The 18,594-nt window shown below is 39.6% G+C and overlaps 4 protein-coding genes across 7 annotated transcripts; 2 read left to right on the plus strand and 2 right to left on the minus strand.

Moving 5' to 3' along the window:
• The first annotated feature begins 408 nt into the window (after positions 1–408).
• hdac1 (histone deacetylase 1) lies at positions 409–5,867 on the plus strand. 2 transcript variants are annotated; one of them, XM_043217929.1, is made up of 14 exons: positions 409–548; positions 1,360–1,472; positions 1,554–1,671; positions 1,827–1,901; positions 2,005–2,143; positions 2,913–3,054; positions 3,137–3,229; positions 3,330–3,438; positions 3,516–3,656; positions 3,741–3,849; positions 4,063–4,190; positions 4,328–4,486; positions 4,597–4,645; positions 5,141–5,867. In XM_043217929.1, exons 1-14 carry the CDS (start codon positions 497–499, stop codon positions 5,166–5,168), a joined length of 1,455 nt encoding a protein of 484 aa, XP_043073864.1. In that variant the 5' UTR covers positions 409–496; the 3' UTR covers positions 5,169–5,867. The 2 variants fall into 2 exon arrangements, with proteins under 2 accessions (XP_043073864.1, XP_043073865.1); XM_043217930.1 differs by having other exon boundaries at positions 4,328–4,474.
• A 183-nt stretch (positions 5,868–6,050) lies between these two features.
• eif3i (eukaryotic translation initiation factor 3, subunit I) lies at positions 6,051–9,200 on the minus strand. The gene is made up of 11 exons (XM_043217931.1): positions 9,039–9,200; positions 8,700–8,792; positions 8,522–8,609; positions 8,314–8,379; positions 7,761–7,910; positions 7,554–7,681; positions 7,125–7,235; positions 6,952–7,041; positions 6,771–6,844; positions 6,394–6,486; positions 6,051–6,297 (listed from the first exon to the last, which is right to left on the minus strand). The coding sequence occupies exons 1-11, from the start codon at positions 9,039–9,041 to the stop codon at positions 6,216–6,218; spliced, it is 978 nt and encodes a 325-aa protein (XP_043073866.1). The 5' UTR covers positions 9,042–9,200; the 3' UTR covers positions 6,051–6,215.
• A 358-nt stretch (positions 9,201–9,558) lies between these two features.
• Positions 9,559–16,311, minus strand: txlna (taxilin alpha). 3 transcript variants are annotated; one of them, XM_043218017.1, is made up of 11 exons: positions 16,190–16,311; positions 15,538–15,708; positions 15,217–15,468; positions 13,933–14,024; positions 13,537–13,707; positions 13,087–13,281; positions 12,648–12,767; positions 12,397–12,471; positions 11,570–11,662; positions 11,345–11,440; positions 9,559–11,266 (listed from the first exon to the last, which is right to left on the minus strand). In XM_043218017.1, the coding sequence occupies exons 2-11, from the start codon at positions 15,686–15,688 to the stop codon at positions 10,961–10,963; spliced, it is 1,551 nt and encodes a 516-aa protein (XP_043073952.1). In that variant the 5' UTR covers positions 15,689–15,708; positions 16,190–16,311; the 3' UTR covers positions 9,559–10,960. The 3 variants fall into 3 exon arrangements, with proteins under 3 accessions (XP_043073952.1, XP_043073953.1, XP_043073954.1); XM_043218018.1 differs by having other exon boundaries at positions 16,145–16,280; XM_043218019.1 differs by having other exon boundaries at positions 16,175–16,277.
• Positions 16,312–16,841: 530 nt separating this feature from the next.
• On the plus strand, positions 16,842–18,589 carry si:ch73-130a3.4 (uncharacterized protein LOC664763 homolog). The gene is made up of 4 exons (XM_043218020.1): positions 16,842–16,997; positions 17,517–17,709; positions 17,787–17,888; positions 17,976–18,589. The coding sequence occupies exons 1-4, from the start codon at positions 16,918–16,920 to the stop codon at positions 18,207–18,209; spliced, it is 609 nt and encodes a 202-aa protein (XP_043073955.1). The 5' UTR covers positions 16,842–16,917; the 3' UTR covers positions 18,210–18,589.
• The last annotated feature ends 5 nt before the right edge of the window (positions 18,590–18,594 follow it).

Genomic DNA, 18,594 nt, shown 5'->3' on the forward strand with positions numbered 1-18,594 from the left:
TTTGCTGGTCCTTAGCTGGTCATGTGCTGGTCTTAAACACACGACCATCTTAAACCAGAATCCCAGCTTCAAAACATACCAAAACAACCAGCATATGCTGTGTTTTCACTCTTTATTTTTTGATAACAAACAATGGAATATTCTACACTGCACTTCCTATCAGTGATTGCTGTTAAGGGGAAAAGCCTGTGCGTACTTACAGACTTAATTTTTTTAGGCAATTACAAGACAAGAAAATATAATTACAAGTAAGCTGTTAAAATCATTACGGAATCTTTATATTCTAGCGGACGTTACAGCTGTGAATTAAGTACAACTAAAACTAAATACTTGATTAAGACAGCAAGAGAAATGATTGGCGGAGACGCGCAAGGGCAACGCCCTTCGTGATGGAACGTCAACTGTGATTGGCTGAAAGCTCCCCGAGACAAGTTGCTATTGAAGTTCCTCAGTGCGCAGAAAGCCCGGCAGGCGCAGGCTGTAATTGGAGGGTAAAATGGCGCTGAGTTCTCAAGGAACAAAGAAGAAAGTTTGCTATTATTATGACGGTAAGAATTGCATTTTTACCGGCGATGTTTTGAGCTGTTATTGTCAGAGAAATGAAACGCAGCGTCTGCTTTGGATATATTCTGCACAACGCTTAAGTTCCCGAGCGCAGCCTAATTGTTAGCCGGATTTAGCCGCACGGCGCTAATGCTAGTGCTAGCTTAGCGTGCTAGCTCTTCATCCTGTTGTTCTTATTCAATGTTAGCATCAAGACCACAGCATGGAGTTAACGCCAGCTCAATTCACACACTTTTTTTGCAAGTGCAGTGTATATACGTGCACTTTACCGCACGTATTCTTTGTTTGGCGCGTACATCGTCGATAAAATTAGCTTTACGTGATGGACCGCAAGAGTTCAAATGAATTGAGCTCGCTGCTTTTATTCACGTCTTCACTGCTAGCAGCGGTATCCCTCCTAGCGCGTCTAAATGATGCTCTACTTTATAGCGCGAGATGTTTTGTCTTCGTTTTCCCCAGTTTTTGCTCTCACCTGTCCTTTATAATCACGGATGAATAAGATGATTAGGTTTGTAATGCAGTAGTGATAATTTAGAAACGTGCAGCTGGCTTTGTGTCTAGTTCAAGGCCTGTTGCAAAAATTGACTACTCCATAAACTCAATTAAGCAATAATTCCGATTTCCTTCAAAGCATATTTTCGTAGAATAAATTTAACATTTGTTTAGTTAACATTTTAAAGTTCGTTTTTAAGAGTCTGTTGTAATAATATTGTTTTTTAACTTTGTGCGTATAATTTTTTTTAATCTAATTTTTTTTTCCTTTTAATTTTTTAACTTTTTTTCCTTCTTTCCCAGGGGATGTTGGAAATTACTACTATGGCCAGGGTCATCCCATGAAACCCCACAGAATCCGCATGACCCACAACCTCCTGCTCAACTATGGGCTGTATAGGAAAATGGAAATTTATGTAAGAGGCGTTAATCACTTCTTTTTAATGCTTTCTTCTTGTTTGGGCTGTGCTGATACCTTCACTTGTTTGCATGCTCAGCGGCCCCATAAAGCCAACGCTGAAGAAATGACCAAGTATCACAGTGACGACTACATCAAGTTCCTCCGTTCCATCCGCCCAGACAACATGTCTGAGTACAGCAAGCAGATGCAGAGATGTGAGTTGCTGTTTCGCTTTCCCTGCTCAACATGTTCAAGTGTAAATGTCGTAAATGCAAAAAAAAAAAAAAAAAAAAAAGACCTCAGTAGGGTTTAACCGTGATGCAAGTTGCTGTGTTGGATGTTCGGTGAACATGTTTTATTATCTCTGCAGTTAATGTAGGAGAGGATTGTCCTGTCTTTGATGGCTTATTTGAGTTCTGTCAGCTCTCAACAGGTGGATCTGTTGGTGAGTATTTTATTTTTCTCCTTTTTAGAATTCACTGAGTCTTTTCAAAGGTTGTTAGTTACACCTGTGTGTTTTCTCAACCATATATCCTAATCGTTTTTAGCTGGGGCTGTGAAACTCAACAAACAGCAGACAGACATTGCCATTAACTGGGCAGGAGGCCTTCATCATGCCAAGAAATCGGAGGCGTCTGGATTCTGCTACGTTAACGACATCGTACTCGCCATTCTGGAGCTGCTCAAGTATGCTCTTTAAAAGAAACTACTGCAGATAACTATACATTTAGTGCTTTTTTTTATGTGCACACACATGCACTACTGGTTAGAAGTTAATGGAAGAATTAATGTTTTTGAAAAATGTCTTCCACTATTCACCAGTGCAGAATATACAGTAAGTCAGGAAAATGTAATTTTATTCCTCTAATGCAAAGCTGAATTTTCAGCATTATTGCTTCCAGTTATGTATTGTTCAATGTTTTAAATTGTTTTCGCTGCTTAATATTTTTGGAAAGTATATCCTCTCTTAGAATTTATTAAATGATAGCATGTATAAAACAAACGTTATTAAACTATTAGTCTGTCAAGTATTTACGCGTTAATTTTTTATATAGTGCTTTTAAGAATACAGATTGTCAAATCAGCTTCACGGTATTAAATATAACGTAGTGTGTCAATGCAAAAGAACACTCAATTTTTAGTTAAAAGCAGCTCATCACTGTATTCAGTGACGTCATCGTTTAGTTCAGTTTACGAAGTATCTGTGCTCTCGAGTCTCTGGAAATTGTCCCCCACTAAGCATCAATGACAGAAAGGAGTGAGACTTTATGGTCATGTTTATAAAATTTTCTGGTAGTGTCTCATGGTTGTATTAAGCAGTAAAAGCACTTCACTATTTGAAAAAAATAAAACATTCAGAATTTTGGCCAGTAATGTATATTTTGAGATGTTTGTGGTTGCTTAAATAGAAAACGTACACTGCCATTTCAACCAAAGGCCTTCTAAATCTGTGTAGGTACCATCAAAGAGTGCTTTACATTGACATTGACATTCATCACGGGGATGGAGTTGAGGAAGCTTTCTACACAACAGACCGTGTCATGACTGTGTCCTTCCACAAGTATGGGGAGTATTTCCCGGGTACTGGAGACCTTAGAGTAAGTACTTACAAGTTAAATTACTTCCTGGTTAAAAAGGTACACTAAGCTGAGTATTAATATTCCCCCCTCTTTTTATCAGGATATTGGTGCAGGGAAGGGAAAATACTACGCTGTCAATTACCCGCTCAGGGATGGTATAGATGATGAGTCTTACGAAGCCATATTCAAACCTGTGAGTCTGTAAACCTTCTGGGGCGTTAACAAAAACACACTTGTCTTTAATAAGCAGTGAAATTTGAGTCTTACGTCTCTTGTTTCTGAATGTGGTGCAGATCATGGCCAAAGTGATGGAGATGTACCAGCCCAGTGCTGTGGTGCTCCAGTGTGGCGCTGACTCTCTGTCTGGAGATAGACTGGGCTGCTTTAACCTCACCATCAAAGGTATCAAACTTAATCCACAAATGCATCTCTAAAACGACTGGTGTTTGTGTCTAACTGAACTTTTGTGGCTTTCTCAGGTCACGCCAAGTGTGTGGAGTACATGAAGAGCTTTAACCTGCCCCTGCTCATGCTGGGAGGTGGAGGCTACACCATCAGAAACGTGGCCCGCTGCTGGACCTATGAGACGGCTGTAGCGCTGGACAGCACCATTCCCAACGGTGAGACGCTCTCATCATGTTAGACCATCACGTGTTTGGTCCTCTCTAGTGAACACCGTTTAACTCGTCCTTTCGTTCCAACAGAGCTCCCATACAATGACTACTTTGAGTATTTCGGACCCGATTTCAAGCTTCACATCAGTCCTTCTAACATGACCAATCAGAACACGAATGACTATCTGGAAAAGATCAAGTAAGTAGGACGCTCCATCGATCAGCAAAGTCAGTTTAAAAGAGTATGATGTCTGTTTCTGGTTGGACTGGGTTTAATATTTTTGTTCAAAAAACCCAACTGATTTTCCCCTGAAATGCTTATTTTAAGATGTATAAATTAATTTGCTTTGTCTCTGTAGGGTGTACGTTGAACAAGTGTTTTGTATCTGACTCCTCTCTTATTTCTATACAGACAGCGTCTGTTTGAGAATCTGCGGATGTTGCCTCACGCTCCAGGGGTTCAGATGCAGGCGATCCCAGAGGATGCTGTTCAGGAAGACAGTGGAGATGAGGAGGATGACCCTGACAAACGCATCTCCAGTGAGTGCCGCCTTTATTCACATACTCCTGAACACATTCGTTGTGGACCCTTTTTAATGCGCGCCGATGCGGACAAATGCGTTTAGTTTGAGGTCTGAATTCTGCAAAGCATGAGTGCTTGTTTTTCTCTTCGTTAGTCCGCGCCCACGACAAGCGGATAGCCTGCGATGAGGAGTTCTCAGACTCTGAGGACGAAGGACAGGGTGGCCGGAGAAATGCAGCCAATTACAAGAAGCCTAAACGAGTGAAGACCGAAGAAGAGAAGGATGGAGAAGAGAAGAAAGGTGAGCCAACAGGTACAGCCGGTTTCTTTCATTTCAGTCTCATTCATATCAGTAACAGCAGGTTAAATTTGTAAGTTTATTAAGTTTGTTCTTTGACACTTATTCGTCTTGTTTGATACCAGATGTGAAAGAAGAAGAGAAAGCTACAGAAGAAAAAATGGACACAAAGGGGTAAGTTCTCTCTCATCGTATGACATGTGCTCAGGTTTTCTGGTTGTATAAAACCTCCTTTTTGTAGCTGTTTTCTAAATCTCTTTGATGCATTAAAATGTGAGCATGTAGAGTGATTGTAATAACACCGTATAATACAGAGTAGTTCTGTTTGGAATAAATGCTGTTCTTTTGAACGTTCTACTAAAAGATTAAAGAGAGATTCATGGTTTATGCAAAAAAAAAAGCACAACTCTATAGCATTGGTAATGTTTTGTAAACTGCAAATCGCTGTATTAGAATGATTTTTAGAAGGATTGTGACGCTGAAGAGTGGAGTAATGCAGAAAATTTTTCCTTATTTTTTAGCATGATTTAAAAAAAAAAAAAAAAAAACCCTTACATCCCCATATTATTCATATATATATACACACACACACACGTTTCAACTATTTATTTGCATCCTAGAGTTTTCTGTTCTTCCTAAATCTCCTGTGGGGTTGTTTTTTATTCACAGGCCAAAAGAGGAATTGAAAACAGTCTGAGGAAGGACATGTGGTCCTCATGGATGCATGAACTTGTCATACGCCCTCATCCTCTCAAACGTCAAACCACATAAACATCCTAGGTGTTAGCTCTAGTCCTGAGCTAAGGACTGTAAATTATTTTGTAAGACTCGTTTTACTATTTGTAATCTAATGAAGCGGTATAAAAGTTTTTACATTTACAAGCGTGAAATGACAAATGTTTCTCTTTATTTTCTTGTGCTTTTCAAACCATGTTTGTTTGCCTCCCACCGGTTTTCCTTCTGTTACTGTTTACCGACGATAGCACCTCAAACAGGACCAGGATAGCACATTTTTTTTTCCTCCCATCATGGGAATCTTGCCCCCCTTTCTTTTTTTTTTTTTAAATCATGGATTGACACTTAATGGCCGCTCTTTAGTTCTCTCTCTGCGGATGCTGTTTGCACACAGTGTCCTTTACCTCGTTTTTAAGCGTTAAATGTTTGTTTTTATTAAGATGTCTGTCTTGATGGCTCTGTATTGAACTTCCCCTGTCTGGTGGGGCATGGCAAAGGCTTGCTGTATTGCTGTTAGATTCCAGATTCTTTTCTGTTGTGGTTACGCTAGCACGTCGGTCAGAAGACTGACAGGATATAGCCGTTTGGAGTTCCAGAGTTCAGTGGTTGTGAAATGTCCTTATTATAACAATGACTTTGGTAAATAAAATAATAATTCTGATTATTGTGGAGTTTGTTTTTGTTTAAACTTTACATCCTTTGTAGTAAGCACTATTGCTCCAATTTAGTTGACTGCTGTCATTTGTAAACATATCCTAACACTTTAGATTAAGGCTTAATTTGTAATGTAAGATACCTAAGACTACAGGTAGAGAGATAACTGCATGTTTTACAAACAGCTCACTTTATATCTCAAGCCCAGTTTATTCAGAATGTTTAATGTATTAAATACACGTTGCATGAAATGCATTATAAATCAATCTCAGTGTTCAGCCTGGTGAATTCAATCCGGTGTTTCCGCTGTGATCAAATGGTGATCTGTCCTAGATGTTGGGAATGCTGACGGTCACTATATCTCAAGCTCAAAATCAAAATACTGGGGGTCGAAGTAATGAATTCTGACATAACCATCCTCTCCTCCACTGCTGTAACTGTGGGTGCAAGAGTGTCAAAATTATGAAGGAAAAATATCATAATCACTTACAAATCTGAATAAATGGTATAGAAAAACAAATGCAGGGCCTAACCTTTTCCCATCCGGGTGGAAGGCCACACAGTTGATGGGGCCAAAGTGTCCCTTCACACGACCAAACTCCTCTTCATAAGCAGCATTGAAAAACCTAAAAGAGATTGGTTTAATTTTTTTACATTTGAAAATGAGCTTTAATGCAGTGTGTAATATCCTGTGAAAACATACCGCAAAGTTTTAAATCTGAAAGTGCACTGTATATAAAATGATTTTCTTTTTAAAACCAGTCCCAAGCCGTTTCATGGTGAACAACTTGTTTGAGACTCCCAAAGCCAAAATATGAACCCGTACCCATAATAGTGTGACTTTAATCAATGCGGTTTGGTGATTTCAAGACCACATTTAACACAGACTCATAACCGTGAGAGCACTAACCTGGCCTCAAATTTGCCGATCCTAGTAGACGTGGTGGTGACTTCCATCGCCTCCTGACCGCCTCCCATCACCACCTGAGCAACACAGAACATCTCTGCTATTGCCAAAGTAGAAAAGGCCTCGCTGGCAGTTAAAATGAACTGTGGCATGGGAGAAACTACAGCGGATTCCAGGGACTTACATGGTCCATGATGGGTGAGATGGCGGCGGAGTTAACGGGTCGCTCTGTCTTGAAGGTTCTGATGTGGTCGAGGTTTGTGGAGTCAAACATCTGCACAGTGAAGGAAGCGGTACGTGAGTCACAGTAACCCAGCATCATCCCTGAGAGTTTCACATTCAGTTTACAACACAAACCTTGGCAGTACAGTCTTTGGAGGCACTGATGACCATCGTGAGATCCACAGACGTCTGGATGTCGTTGATCTGTTTGGTGTGTTCCTTCGCCTTCTTCAGGATCTCCCCTGACTGAAGAAACACACAGACAAATATCAGCACTAAATCAGGAAGAAGTGCCCTGCATTTATCTGGTCAAAAACACAAAGCTGCTAAACATTCTAAATATTTACTACTATACTAGTAAAACAATAGTATTTTTGTGGAAACCGTAACGAATTTTTTTTTGAATGGAATAGAATAGCATATATGTAAATGAAAAAAAAAGCGTACAGTCACTTTTGCTCCATTTAATGCATCTTTACTGAGTAAAAATGTATAAAGAAAAAAAGACCTCTTACTGACCCCAAACTTCTGAAAGTTAGTGTAAGAGAAACAAAAGGCACAAACCTTAGCACTGAACTGGTTAATTTCTCCATTTTCATGGCCGGCAATCACAAACTCTCCCAGCGGACCCCACACAGCGCTGGTGATCTTTGACTCGTTGCAGGGAACAGATATATACGGTTGGTTGTCCTCTGTAGGAGAGAAACTACATTTTATATATGTCTGACAGGGAGCATCCCCACCTCTAATCAGCGGCGGTCACATACTAACCGATCTGTTGGGGGTCTCGCAAGTCGAAATAGTTGAGGAAGCACTGGTAGCCCATCTGCTTGTCTGTTGAAAACATTATGATGTTCCCACTGAAGTCAAAGCCGCACGTCCTCACCGCCGAGCTCGTCTCCAGCAGAGCCAGCTGCTTTCCTGAGGAAGACAACACATAGACCTCCTTCAACCTCTCCTTACATTTTATTTTAATTTACTGCAAATAATAAAAAGGGAAAGAAGAACAGTATGCTAATAAAGTTTTATTAATGAATAGTAATATCTAAAAGAACTATATTTTATATTTAAAATTACATTTATATATATATATATATATATGTATATATATATATATATATATATATATATACATACATACATATATATATATTTATATATAATTAATATAGCTTCTAATACTAATATAAAAATTCTTGACTGAAATAGCTGTTTAATTGCAGTTTACTTTTGAAATATTAAAATACATTTGTACTTTTGTTGTCGTGCGCCAAAGCAAAGAATAAAATAAAGAGGTGTGTGTAACTGATAGTGTACTGCCAACCTGTCTCACAGTCCCAGAGCCTGCAGCTGTTATCAGCGGATCCCGTCAATACGTTCTTAGTGTCCCCTTCAAAACATGTTAAGAAAAACCTTTCCAAAAACAACCCACTCACAGTAAACAACAGTGCAGGTGTATTAGGAAAAACGAGAATGAATGAGCCCGATCAAGCACCGCTCCCACAGTACAGCAGATGTTTTAGAAAGGATACAGTCCACATCCACGCACCAGACGGCTCCCGTGTGTCCATTGTAAGTGCCGAGCCTTTCTCCATTGACGGAGTACCACACATTCGCGACCTACAACGACAACACACGCGTAAAATACAATAGTCCCCCCAAAACAAGTGTGGTATTTCCCGTTTCTAGTTTTTTTTTTATTTTACTTACTGGATCCTTGGCTACTGAGAACAAGAGATCTCCTTCTCTGTTGTATTTGATCTGAGTGATGGCCCTCTCATGGCCCTGGAGAAGAATGGGTTTCTGTAAGAAATATAAAGCATGTTAATGTTCATTTAGGTGCGTTACAGGCAATTACATCAGCCGCTGTAGTCTTTTTTTTCATATTGTCCCAAGTCACGCGTGTAATTTCACAATCATTTGAAGCATCTAACATTTGGCCAAATCTAATAGTTAGCATCTGTTAGCTAATAAAACCACCGGCCAGAAGAGTTCCGGTGTGTCTGCGACTCATTTAACAGCTCCGAATACATACAGAGGTAGACTTACCATTATCTCCGGGTTTGTATCGACAGAATATAACCGAAATTATATTTAAACCTGCCGCAGAAAAAAAACAGTACGCGGTACGCGTGCTCAACGGCGCCCGGTTACAAACGGAAGAGACGGACGTCACTTCCGGTACAGGCGAAAACAGGTCCCTGTCGAACAACAAACCGTCCAACGGTCCGCCCTGCAACAACAAGTAATTTATTTGGTTTTGATATACTTAAGTTTGTCGTGCGAGATCATAACCGGCAAGTCAGTTTTATCAGAATGCCAAGTTAAAAAAAATTGTTTTGTTCCGTGTCGAGAGTACAAACTCACATTCAGGCTTTCTGAGCATTACTAATATAAATAAATACCATAAACGCGTACCACTTTAACACTTACATTTACAAAATATCTACATTTAACTTTACTTACTAAAACTTAAAATTGGAAAACCGGAACCCTTTTAAGCATAAAATTTAGTTTCTCAACCATGCAGGCAAATTTAAGTCTTTCAACAATGAATACAGAAATCCCATTTTAATTTTCTTAGTATTTTTATTCGCAAATAAATGATTACAGGATGTGGCGGGAAACAAATGAACAAAGATCTTTGGTACCTCCTTATATGATGGGAATGTCAAATTCGAATGACCAGCAAATAAAATAAAACAATTTTCACACACATACCAGTTCACAAACGTCTTGTAACGAAATCTAAACCTGTACAGAAACCTTGACCGACTGGAATGAAATATGAAGGGGATTGCATGGCCATGACTCGATGCACAGTAAGCTCCACACTTTATCGATACTTTCGTGCTCCACTCAGCAAGGCTACTGAAGGGGCACAAAAACTACAAATTCTTAAAAGTATTGGAGGGAACGAAAAAAAAAAAATTCAAGAGTGCTGAAATTTACTCAAAACTAAGTCACTTTGTGTGGAGCGTACATTCATTTCTCAGCCTGTCAGTTCTTTGCTCACAAGCTCAACACCGAGATGACATGAACAGAGCTAGAATTGCATAGAGTGTCCTTGAATCTTCCCGTTTAATCTGACGTAACTGGGCTTTTCTTCTTTTACGTTTTGAATATGTTAAACATTTAGTAAGCCACAAAGTCAGTATCTGAAGCAACTGAACGTGAAAACCCGTCCAAACTGAAATCACACACCGAATGAGATGTCATCTGTCGTGACACCGTTTAAGTGCACATTCCTAATTAGACGTTAATGGAATGGTAAAGGAGTGCATCTACAACGCTGGATATATTAAATTAAAGAAGCTAGTGGTGTTTAAAGGTGGTGTAAACTTGAGTTAAAAGATACGCGTGACAAAATTCAAGTGTTGTGCAAAAGCATAAAAGAAACTCAAATGTTAGTCTTAGCTCTACATCTACAATTCTAAACTCCGAGTAGTGAAGACGAATAACCAATCGTACATTCTTTGTTTGGTGCAAACTATGATCTGTGGGGTTTAAACCCGAAAGGAAGAGGGTGGCTGGGAAGTGTACAAGCAGATTTAACCCGATACAACAACTTAAGGCGAGAAATGAAACAAAAACACTTAATGAAATAGAATCGCATCACAATTGCCGTTTCACCATTTCAGCCAAACCGAAAAGACGCAAGCATTTAGTGGACAAACACTGAGCATTCCGACACAGCAGCAACATCCATGCCCCTCTAAATGCAAATATGGAGTCTTCCGGGGGAGATAGGGAGGAATCAAGCGAGCCACATAAAAACCAAAGATTAGAAACGCAGCATAGGAATCATGTTGAAGGCACAATCTTCCCTGACACAATGAAACCCCTCGGGAGCAGCCGAGTCGGCGGTTCCGCTGTGGAAAACAACAGACGCTGACTGCCGATGGAGGGTCGGGGGTCTGGTAGAGGCGGGAAGGATTGTGTGTGTCCTGGCCGCCCACAAGCAGCGAGACTCAATCCTGGGCCGAGCAAACCTCTCTGTGAGTCTCGGCCTCTGAATCGGGAGCGCAGTGGCACGCCGGGCTGCAAGCGCTTTGCGGAGTCTCTGCGGCGTTCTGATGGACAGGGCTGCCCTCCTCCGAGTCTGTGGCTTCTGATGGGGACCCCGTCTCCGTTTCTGGCTTACTCTCAACGCCCGTGGAGACCCCCTGAACTTTCTTGCTCAGCTCGTTGCGTTCTATCTGTAATGCACGACAGAGCTTTTCCAGTCGCTGCACCTTCACCTGCAGGCTTTCGAAATCCTTGTCTCGATGAGTTTTCTACAGTTGGACACAGAGAGAAGGTTTTTTTAGCTGGTGTAACAAAGCTTTAGCTGTCAAATATGACAAAACAATCACCTCTTCTGCCATTTCCAGCAGGGCTTTGTTACTACTTTCCCATCGTGATCTGTACATGGTTGTTTCCTTCTCCAGCTTCTTAATCTTCTTTGTCATCTGTGGGAAAATATAAATTCAGATTAAATCACCTTTACATAAAGGCTTCAGAGGTGTGCGCTTCATGTTAGGAAAGATGCAATGATGCCCTCGACGACCTACATTCAAAATGAATACACAGTCATTTACCTTTTCCATCTCTTGCTTGAAAGTTGTGAACACCTCGTTGCTTTTGGAAAGTGTGTTTTGAAACTCTTCAAACTTTTCTGTGTACAATGACAGCTGTAAAAGATTAAAATATTTCAGCCTTTCAGTTAAAAACAGAAACGCACGTTTCTAAACGCCACTTGAATGTGTAAAAACCACTGTCACAATGCAAGAGAGTTTTGGGTAGATTCTGCATTTAGCGCAAAATCAATGCGATGCGATACCAAGTGTGATTTTTAAAAAAAGTTTGGGGTTGGCAAGATTTCCTAAATGGGTAGTTCACCAAAAAACTAAATTCTTTCATGAATTATTCACCATCATGTCGCAGACAGAATTTATTTTTGGGTGCACTGTCCCTTTAAATTTTTTTTTTTAAAAAGTCTATCTGCTCATCAAGGTTATATTTATTTGACAAAAATACAGTACAAGAGTTACATTATGATAACACTTAGAACTTAAGAAATGTTTTGTATTTTAATATTTTAAAATGCTATTTATTTCTGTGATGCAAAACTGTATTCAGCATCACCCCTCCAGTCTTTAGTGTTATATTATCCTTCAGAAATCATTCATATATGCCTATTCAGTGCTTATTATACGCATAAACCTTTTGCTGCTTAATATTTTTATCATGGAAACCACTATTCATTTTTCCAGAATTTTTACATTTTTTGTAACATTCTAAATGTCTTTACTGTATCTTGTTGTATAAAAGAATCAATATATTTTGAAAAAAAATAATAATAATAGTAACAACAACAATAATAGTAGCTGTCCCATAGGTGCATGATTTATCCTATGTTTCTCACCTGCTGTTTCAGATGGACTTCCTGCTGTTTCATAAGCTCATACATCCTCTGGGATTCGGCAGCCTCTTTCAGGAGCTAAAAAAAAAAAAAAGGAAATGACAAAGCATATATCTAAATGATTGACTGGAAGCTCCGGTGGACACACTGTGCAAGTCTCATGGTAAAGTTTTGGTACATTCATCGCCTCAATTAATAAGTGTTTTTGTCTGTAATCTCATCTGAATCTCGTCTCAGTGTAAGTAGAAACTCACAAATTCTTTCTCCTTCTGATGCCTATCCTCTGATTCCTTGAGCAGAGCCTGTGCCTGATGAAGCTTCGCATCTACCAGCTGTTGCTGCAGATCTTTCTGCTTGAACACCTTGTCAATATGCTGAAAGAGAAAACATCTCTCTTAGGTTCAGTGGCTCCAAAACAACAAAACTTAAGCCAAGCTTAAAAGTCATTGCATTAAACACAAATATAAAACCATGCAACCAAATTATGCTTGTTTTAGTTGGTGTACAGAACATAAATCAACATTTGAAGGGTCTAAATACTTTGCCTTCATTTGAACAACACAGTAAATTCTCAGTTGTTTCAATTTAAAGCCTAAAAAAATAATAGCACAGCTGTTGTTGATTTACAGACAACATTTTTTTCCCTTCCAGCAGTTCCCTTCTCTCTTCATCCCTTATTTTCATATCTCTCACCTCCTCTCTGAGCTCATACTGCTCAATAAGCTTCTTCAGTTTGTCAGCCAGCTCCATGTTCTCCTGCCTTAGGTTTGCATTACGCTCGTTGTGCTGCTCCATTTGAACTTGGATGTCGTTCAGAGTCACCTGGAAATGTGAGGTCACTTCCTTCCTTTTCTCCTCCTCCAACCGGGCACGCTGCACACCATCCTCCTGCCAACCACAGCAAACATCAACCCATTGATCTCATTAAGGAAAATACAAGCCCGCGGTTACGTGAAAAGTGTAGTTGGAGGAGATTAAATAATACTCTGAGAAGCTGGGAGGGAAAACCGCTGAGGCAGATCCCTGTTCTGATTACCTCTAAATTTCAATTTTGCACAAGGCAGGTACCTCACACGATGAATTACGCTAAACCCCCTGAGCGCAAATAATCACGTAATCCGCATTCATATCAAGCTAGCCTACCTTAAGTGTGCGGTTGTGTCTCTGCAGTTCTCGACAGAGGCTCTCCAGCTTGCTGCGTGCCAGGATGGCTTTGCTGTGCTCGTTTCTCAAGTGGTCCTTCTCCTGGATCAACTGCGTCTGCTTCTTCTGCAGAACCCTCATTTGTTTCTGAGCATTGCGGTGCTCCTCTAGCTAAAAGAAACAAAGCGGGACAGGTGCGTTATTTTAATCATAAAAATTACTATTAAAGGGCGTGAAACGGCATGTTTTTGGGTGTATATTGTTATATACACCCAAAAATAAAGCACTTATTTTTTCATGACTATCTTTTCATCTTCTTTCTCTAGGAGTGGTATTGTTCCATTATACAACACATAACCTGAGATGCTGACATGTTTTGATAGTATCATGTCTTACCAGCTCGGCGTACTTCTTACAGAGACCACCAAGCTTCTCCTCTGGAGTGCTCAATGTGTTGAGGGTCTGCATGAGAAGGGTGATCTCCTTGCCTAAAACACACAGATATATTTTAGGTTAAGGGGGCTGGTGACTGACCAAGATTTTACCATTTGAGTTCATAACGAAATGAAAACCCTTAATTAAATTGGATTAAGGTCATGATCAGGAATATTTCAGGCAATTGTCAGAAGAAAAAAAATAATTAAAATACACAAATGACATAGTACACAACTATACAATGAACATTTAAATGATCAAAAAGCCCAAAATCAGTTGCTATTATTATAATGAACTATAATAAAAATGTAACAGTTTACATTTAAACTTATATATTACTGAAATATAAATGGTCACCGTTATAAAAACTTATTTTGGGAAAAAAGTCATACATTATTGGATGATTTGACATGTTTGGCATTATATCACAATAGCCCATTGTGAACAGAGGTAGAAAAGTACGTTCTGAACACCCAGATCCATTCAGATCAAGTGTGTGGGTTTACTTTGAATTGCACAGTCTTTTTCTAAGTGATGCCATATTACTTTCATAACACCGGTACTGATTTATTTAATTCTAATTTGACAATTATCAAATCCAGGATATACTTCACCAAACACAAACCAACTTGTAACTTCTATTTCTTCTTCATTTTATTGTGTGTTATATGCACTATCATTCAAATGTTTGGGGTCAGTAAAAAAAAAAAAAAGTCACTTTAAGTGTGGTCACATTAAATTGCAGTGAAATTCAAGCAAAAATGGTCTTTTCTGAATAGAGTAGGTTCTTTGTTAAACATAGAGAATCACTCAGCCAACTAAAAAATGAGCAACCTTTCATGGGGATGTTTTTCAATAGTACAAGAAACTCCTGATTGCCCGGATGACTCGAACGACTGGCATTCATACACAAAATTTAACAATGTGAACAAAATTATTTCATCTAAAAACACAGTTAAAAAAATAAAACATCGCTACAATTTAAAATAACTATTTTAATATATTGTAAAATGCAACTAATTCCTGTAGTGTAAGACTGAAGTTTCTGCTTCATTGCTCCAGTCTTCCAGAAATCATTCCATGACGACTCGCTGCTCAAGAAAGATTTCTTATTACCAATCAACGTTGAAAACTGTTGGTTTGCGATCGTTTGAAATATCAGCCTTCCATAACCTTATCATCTTGTCACCGTTTAATTGTGCCAGACAACGGAAAGAGCACTAAGTTAGGTGCACATCGACTCACCCAGTCCCTTGACTTTCTTCTTGTCCTGCAGCTTTTTCTGCTCCTTCTCAGTGCATCCATTGCCATTCAGTTTGGCGTCCTCCTGCTTGCCGTCCTCCTTCTCACACAGCCCGTTCACTTCCACACCGTCGGGCTGGCCGTTGGTCACCGCCGCATCCTCGCCGTCCTCATGACAATAGGAGCTGAGGATGTCTTCCAGCTGTCTGCTCAGTTCCTCCGCCATGTCACGGGAAGCAGAACTCGCTCCAGCCACTGAATACAAGAAACACGAGTGAGAATAAACGCGGCAATGAATAATCGGACACACCGGGACACACTTACAGCCTTCCTCTGCCTGAGAATTGGTTGGTGTGCCATCCGTCTGTGTTACGGCTTCTTTAGGGCTGTTGTTCATCTCAGATGCAGCTGTGCTCTCCTCTGTATCATCTGCACTGCTATCAGCTACTGGATCCTCCATCTCACTCCTCTGCATTGTTGACCTATAAACAAATACTAAGACACAACAACACACAGTCAGAGGACTACAAGACATCATATTGCATCTAATAGCTTGAACTGAACATGTTTCAGTTGAGTCGCAACTTTACAACGAAACTGCTGTGTGAGAATCAAACGAATATGACTGGTTAATTCACTATATATACACACAATATCGTGACACGTCAAACACCGACTTCTGATCACATTTAGGACATTGAATCGACTGTCAATCATAAAGTGCTCCGTGCTAATCTCAGCAAATAACAATTTGACATACAGATGTCCAAAACAACAGCTAAAGCTGAGCACAGAAGTACGACCGAGAGCTGCTGCTGTGTAACATCTCACTCGACTAGTTTAGCAATCATGGCTAACCAAACGCTCAGTTAAACATCTGCTAACTGACTTGACGCGCTCTTCCGTTTTACGGTTTCAAAAAAACAAACACCTTAAATGCATCTGCGCTGTCGGCTAATACCGTTTAAATTAATACCAGTGTTTTAGTTTGCTCCAAGAAACCACTTCTGATGTTTGTCACCACCACTCTTTACCCTTCCCACTGCTGCTTCCAACTGACACAGGAAATGCCATGGAAACGCTCGAAGATGATTGGTCGAACGTTCGCAAACTTCCGGTGTATTAATGTCTTATTACTGTTGTTGTATTGTAGTGCTTTATTGTTTATTTTTTTTCGTCGTTTTGTTTTTATATTAGCTTTAAATACATTTTAATTAAAACATTTATTTCTCAATAACGCCGATGTGGGCGATAGTGATGACAAACCGAAGCTTGAATCAAATTAACCAAATTATTCGTGATCAAAACACCTAAGACTGAACAATGAAATTAATTCCTGTTAGATTGTTAGATTGTATTTTTTTTTACGTCCACGCATGGAACAACCCTAAACCTACCCCTTTCCATAATGAAAACAATAGTAAATATTGCTGTACAGTATGACAAAAATGAGTTTTGATGTGTGCATGCCTAGTTGTGCCATATGTATCCTTTCCAGTCTTTAACACCTTCTTGTAAAAAATAAAACGAAATAAAAAAAAAACTGAAACCACAAGTTCCGAAGCACTGATTCAGAGCAAAAGATCCGAACAAAATGTTTCGAAGCTTCTCGTTCCCGACGGCGCCTATTATTAACATCGTGGGTCGGCGTCGCCGCCATATTGGACCGGGCAGATTTTTGTCAGAAGACCGGTCTGGAGAAAAATGCCTGATTCGTGTGCTGCTTGGGGCTGCAAAAACCGCCGCACCATCCAAAGCAGATACAGGGGAATTACTTTTCACAAGTAAGACCGTTGATTCTGGTTGTATCAGGTCGTTTTTACATTAACAGAGTCAGGCTGTTAATTGCTAATGACAACAGTCGCTAACTATGAAAGCTGTGACTATATAAGACACCGTACAGGTGAAGTTCATATAAAGTCTCAGACTGTATTATAGTTTATATAGGGGTTTATAATAGCGGTCTAATCAGCACGACCCATCTCGACTTTTACAACGCACGCGCTGTTTTGAGCAGCGCCACCAAGCCACGTAGTTGCGTATAAAAAATATTTAGCTAAAATACTGCACATCACAGAAACGAAATGAAGCTCAGTGGGACTTTGTGCAATTGTCTGAATAAACTGCTAAAAAATTATATAATTACTCTTCCAAAAACTTTATAGCTGTACAGAATACTGACACCATGTAAGTTATTACTGTTTGGACCTCTGTTAGGAAGAAATTGTATATTGGCCAAGACTTGTTTCTGATCAGTGACTGACGATTGTTAGCTGGCTAATAACATTTCTCCCACTTTGAAGGTTTCCTAGGGAGAAAGCACTGAGGAGGCAGTGGGAACTAGCTACGAGAAGGAAAGGTTTTTCCGCCAGCGACTGCTCCGTGCTATGCAGTGAGCACTTTAAGCCACAGGACGTGGACAGGACGGGTCAGATCGTCAGGATTCGGGAAGGAGCTAAACCATCTGTCTTCAGTTTTCCAGCTCATCTACAGAGAGTAGATTCACCATTATAACATGCAATTTTAATAGCTTGTCATTAGGATCAGTTTTATATTTTTTTCCTCAACTTTAGCCTGTGGCACCCAGGAAAACAAGAACATCAAGGAAAGCTGAAGAGAGGCCCCCAGTGGACTGTTCTCAGCAGTTACAAGAGACTAAACCCCCGCCTAGTGTAGTAAGTATTTGTATGCATCACACACCAAAAAGCTAGGTTTTTGAGGGATGCATTGTAACATAAAAATGTCTTCTTTCTTTCTTCCAGGACCACTCCTATGCATTGCCTGCAGATCCCACTGATCTAAAGGCCAGACTCAGTGAAGCCTTGGCTAGAGTGGAGAGTCTGGAGCGAGACATGAGGAACGTGAAGAAACGAGAACAGAGGGCTAAGAACATGGTGCTTGCTCTTCTAGAAGACCTGAATGGAAAGAACTTCATAAATGACGAGTTGAAACACAAACTCAACTTCTACTCGGGGAAAATGAAAATAAAAAGTTGAACTGTGTGGCAGATGAGTTCCATGGATGCCAAGCCTGCTGTTAAAATAATGCTGTTACATATGTTGATATGTATATTTGATTTATGTATAGTTCGGTGAAGTGGTTTGGTGAGAAAAGGCTTCGGTCTTTTGTTAATTTATTTTGAAATTGTCAGCCATAGCCTGGTCATGCTTTTTTGTGTATTTTTAAATATTGGGCATACAGAAATGGGTTTATATGGAAAAAAAGTGTAATAATATAGTAATAAATATTACATTATTGTTGTCTAATAAATATTTTTTTTATTTTCAAAAATAGTTTTTGACTGCATTATTGTAATCGTCAGCATTACATTGAGGAACTGTTGTGGTATCTTTAAAATAAAAATACATTCAGTGTATTTGA

The sequence above is a fragment of the Puntigrus tetrazona genome, chromosome 19, assembly GCF_018831695.1.
Source record: "Puntigrus tetrazona isolate hp1 chromosome 19, ASM1883169v1, whole genome shotgun sequence".
Taxonomy (NCBI): Eukaryota; Metazoa; Chordata; class Actinopteri; order Cypriniformes; family Cyprinidae; genus Puntigrus; species Puntigrus tetrazona.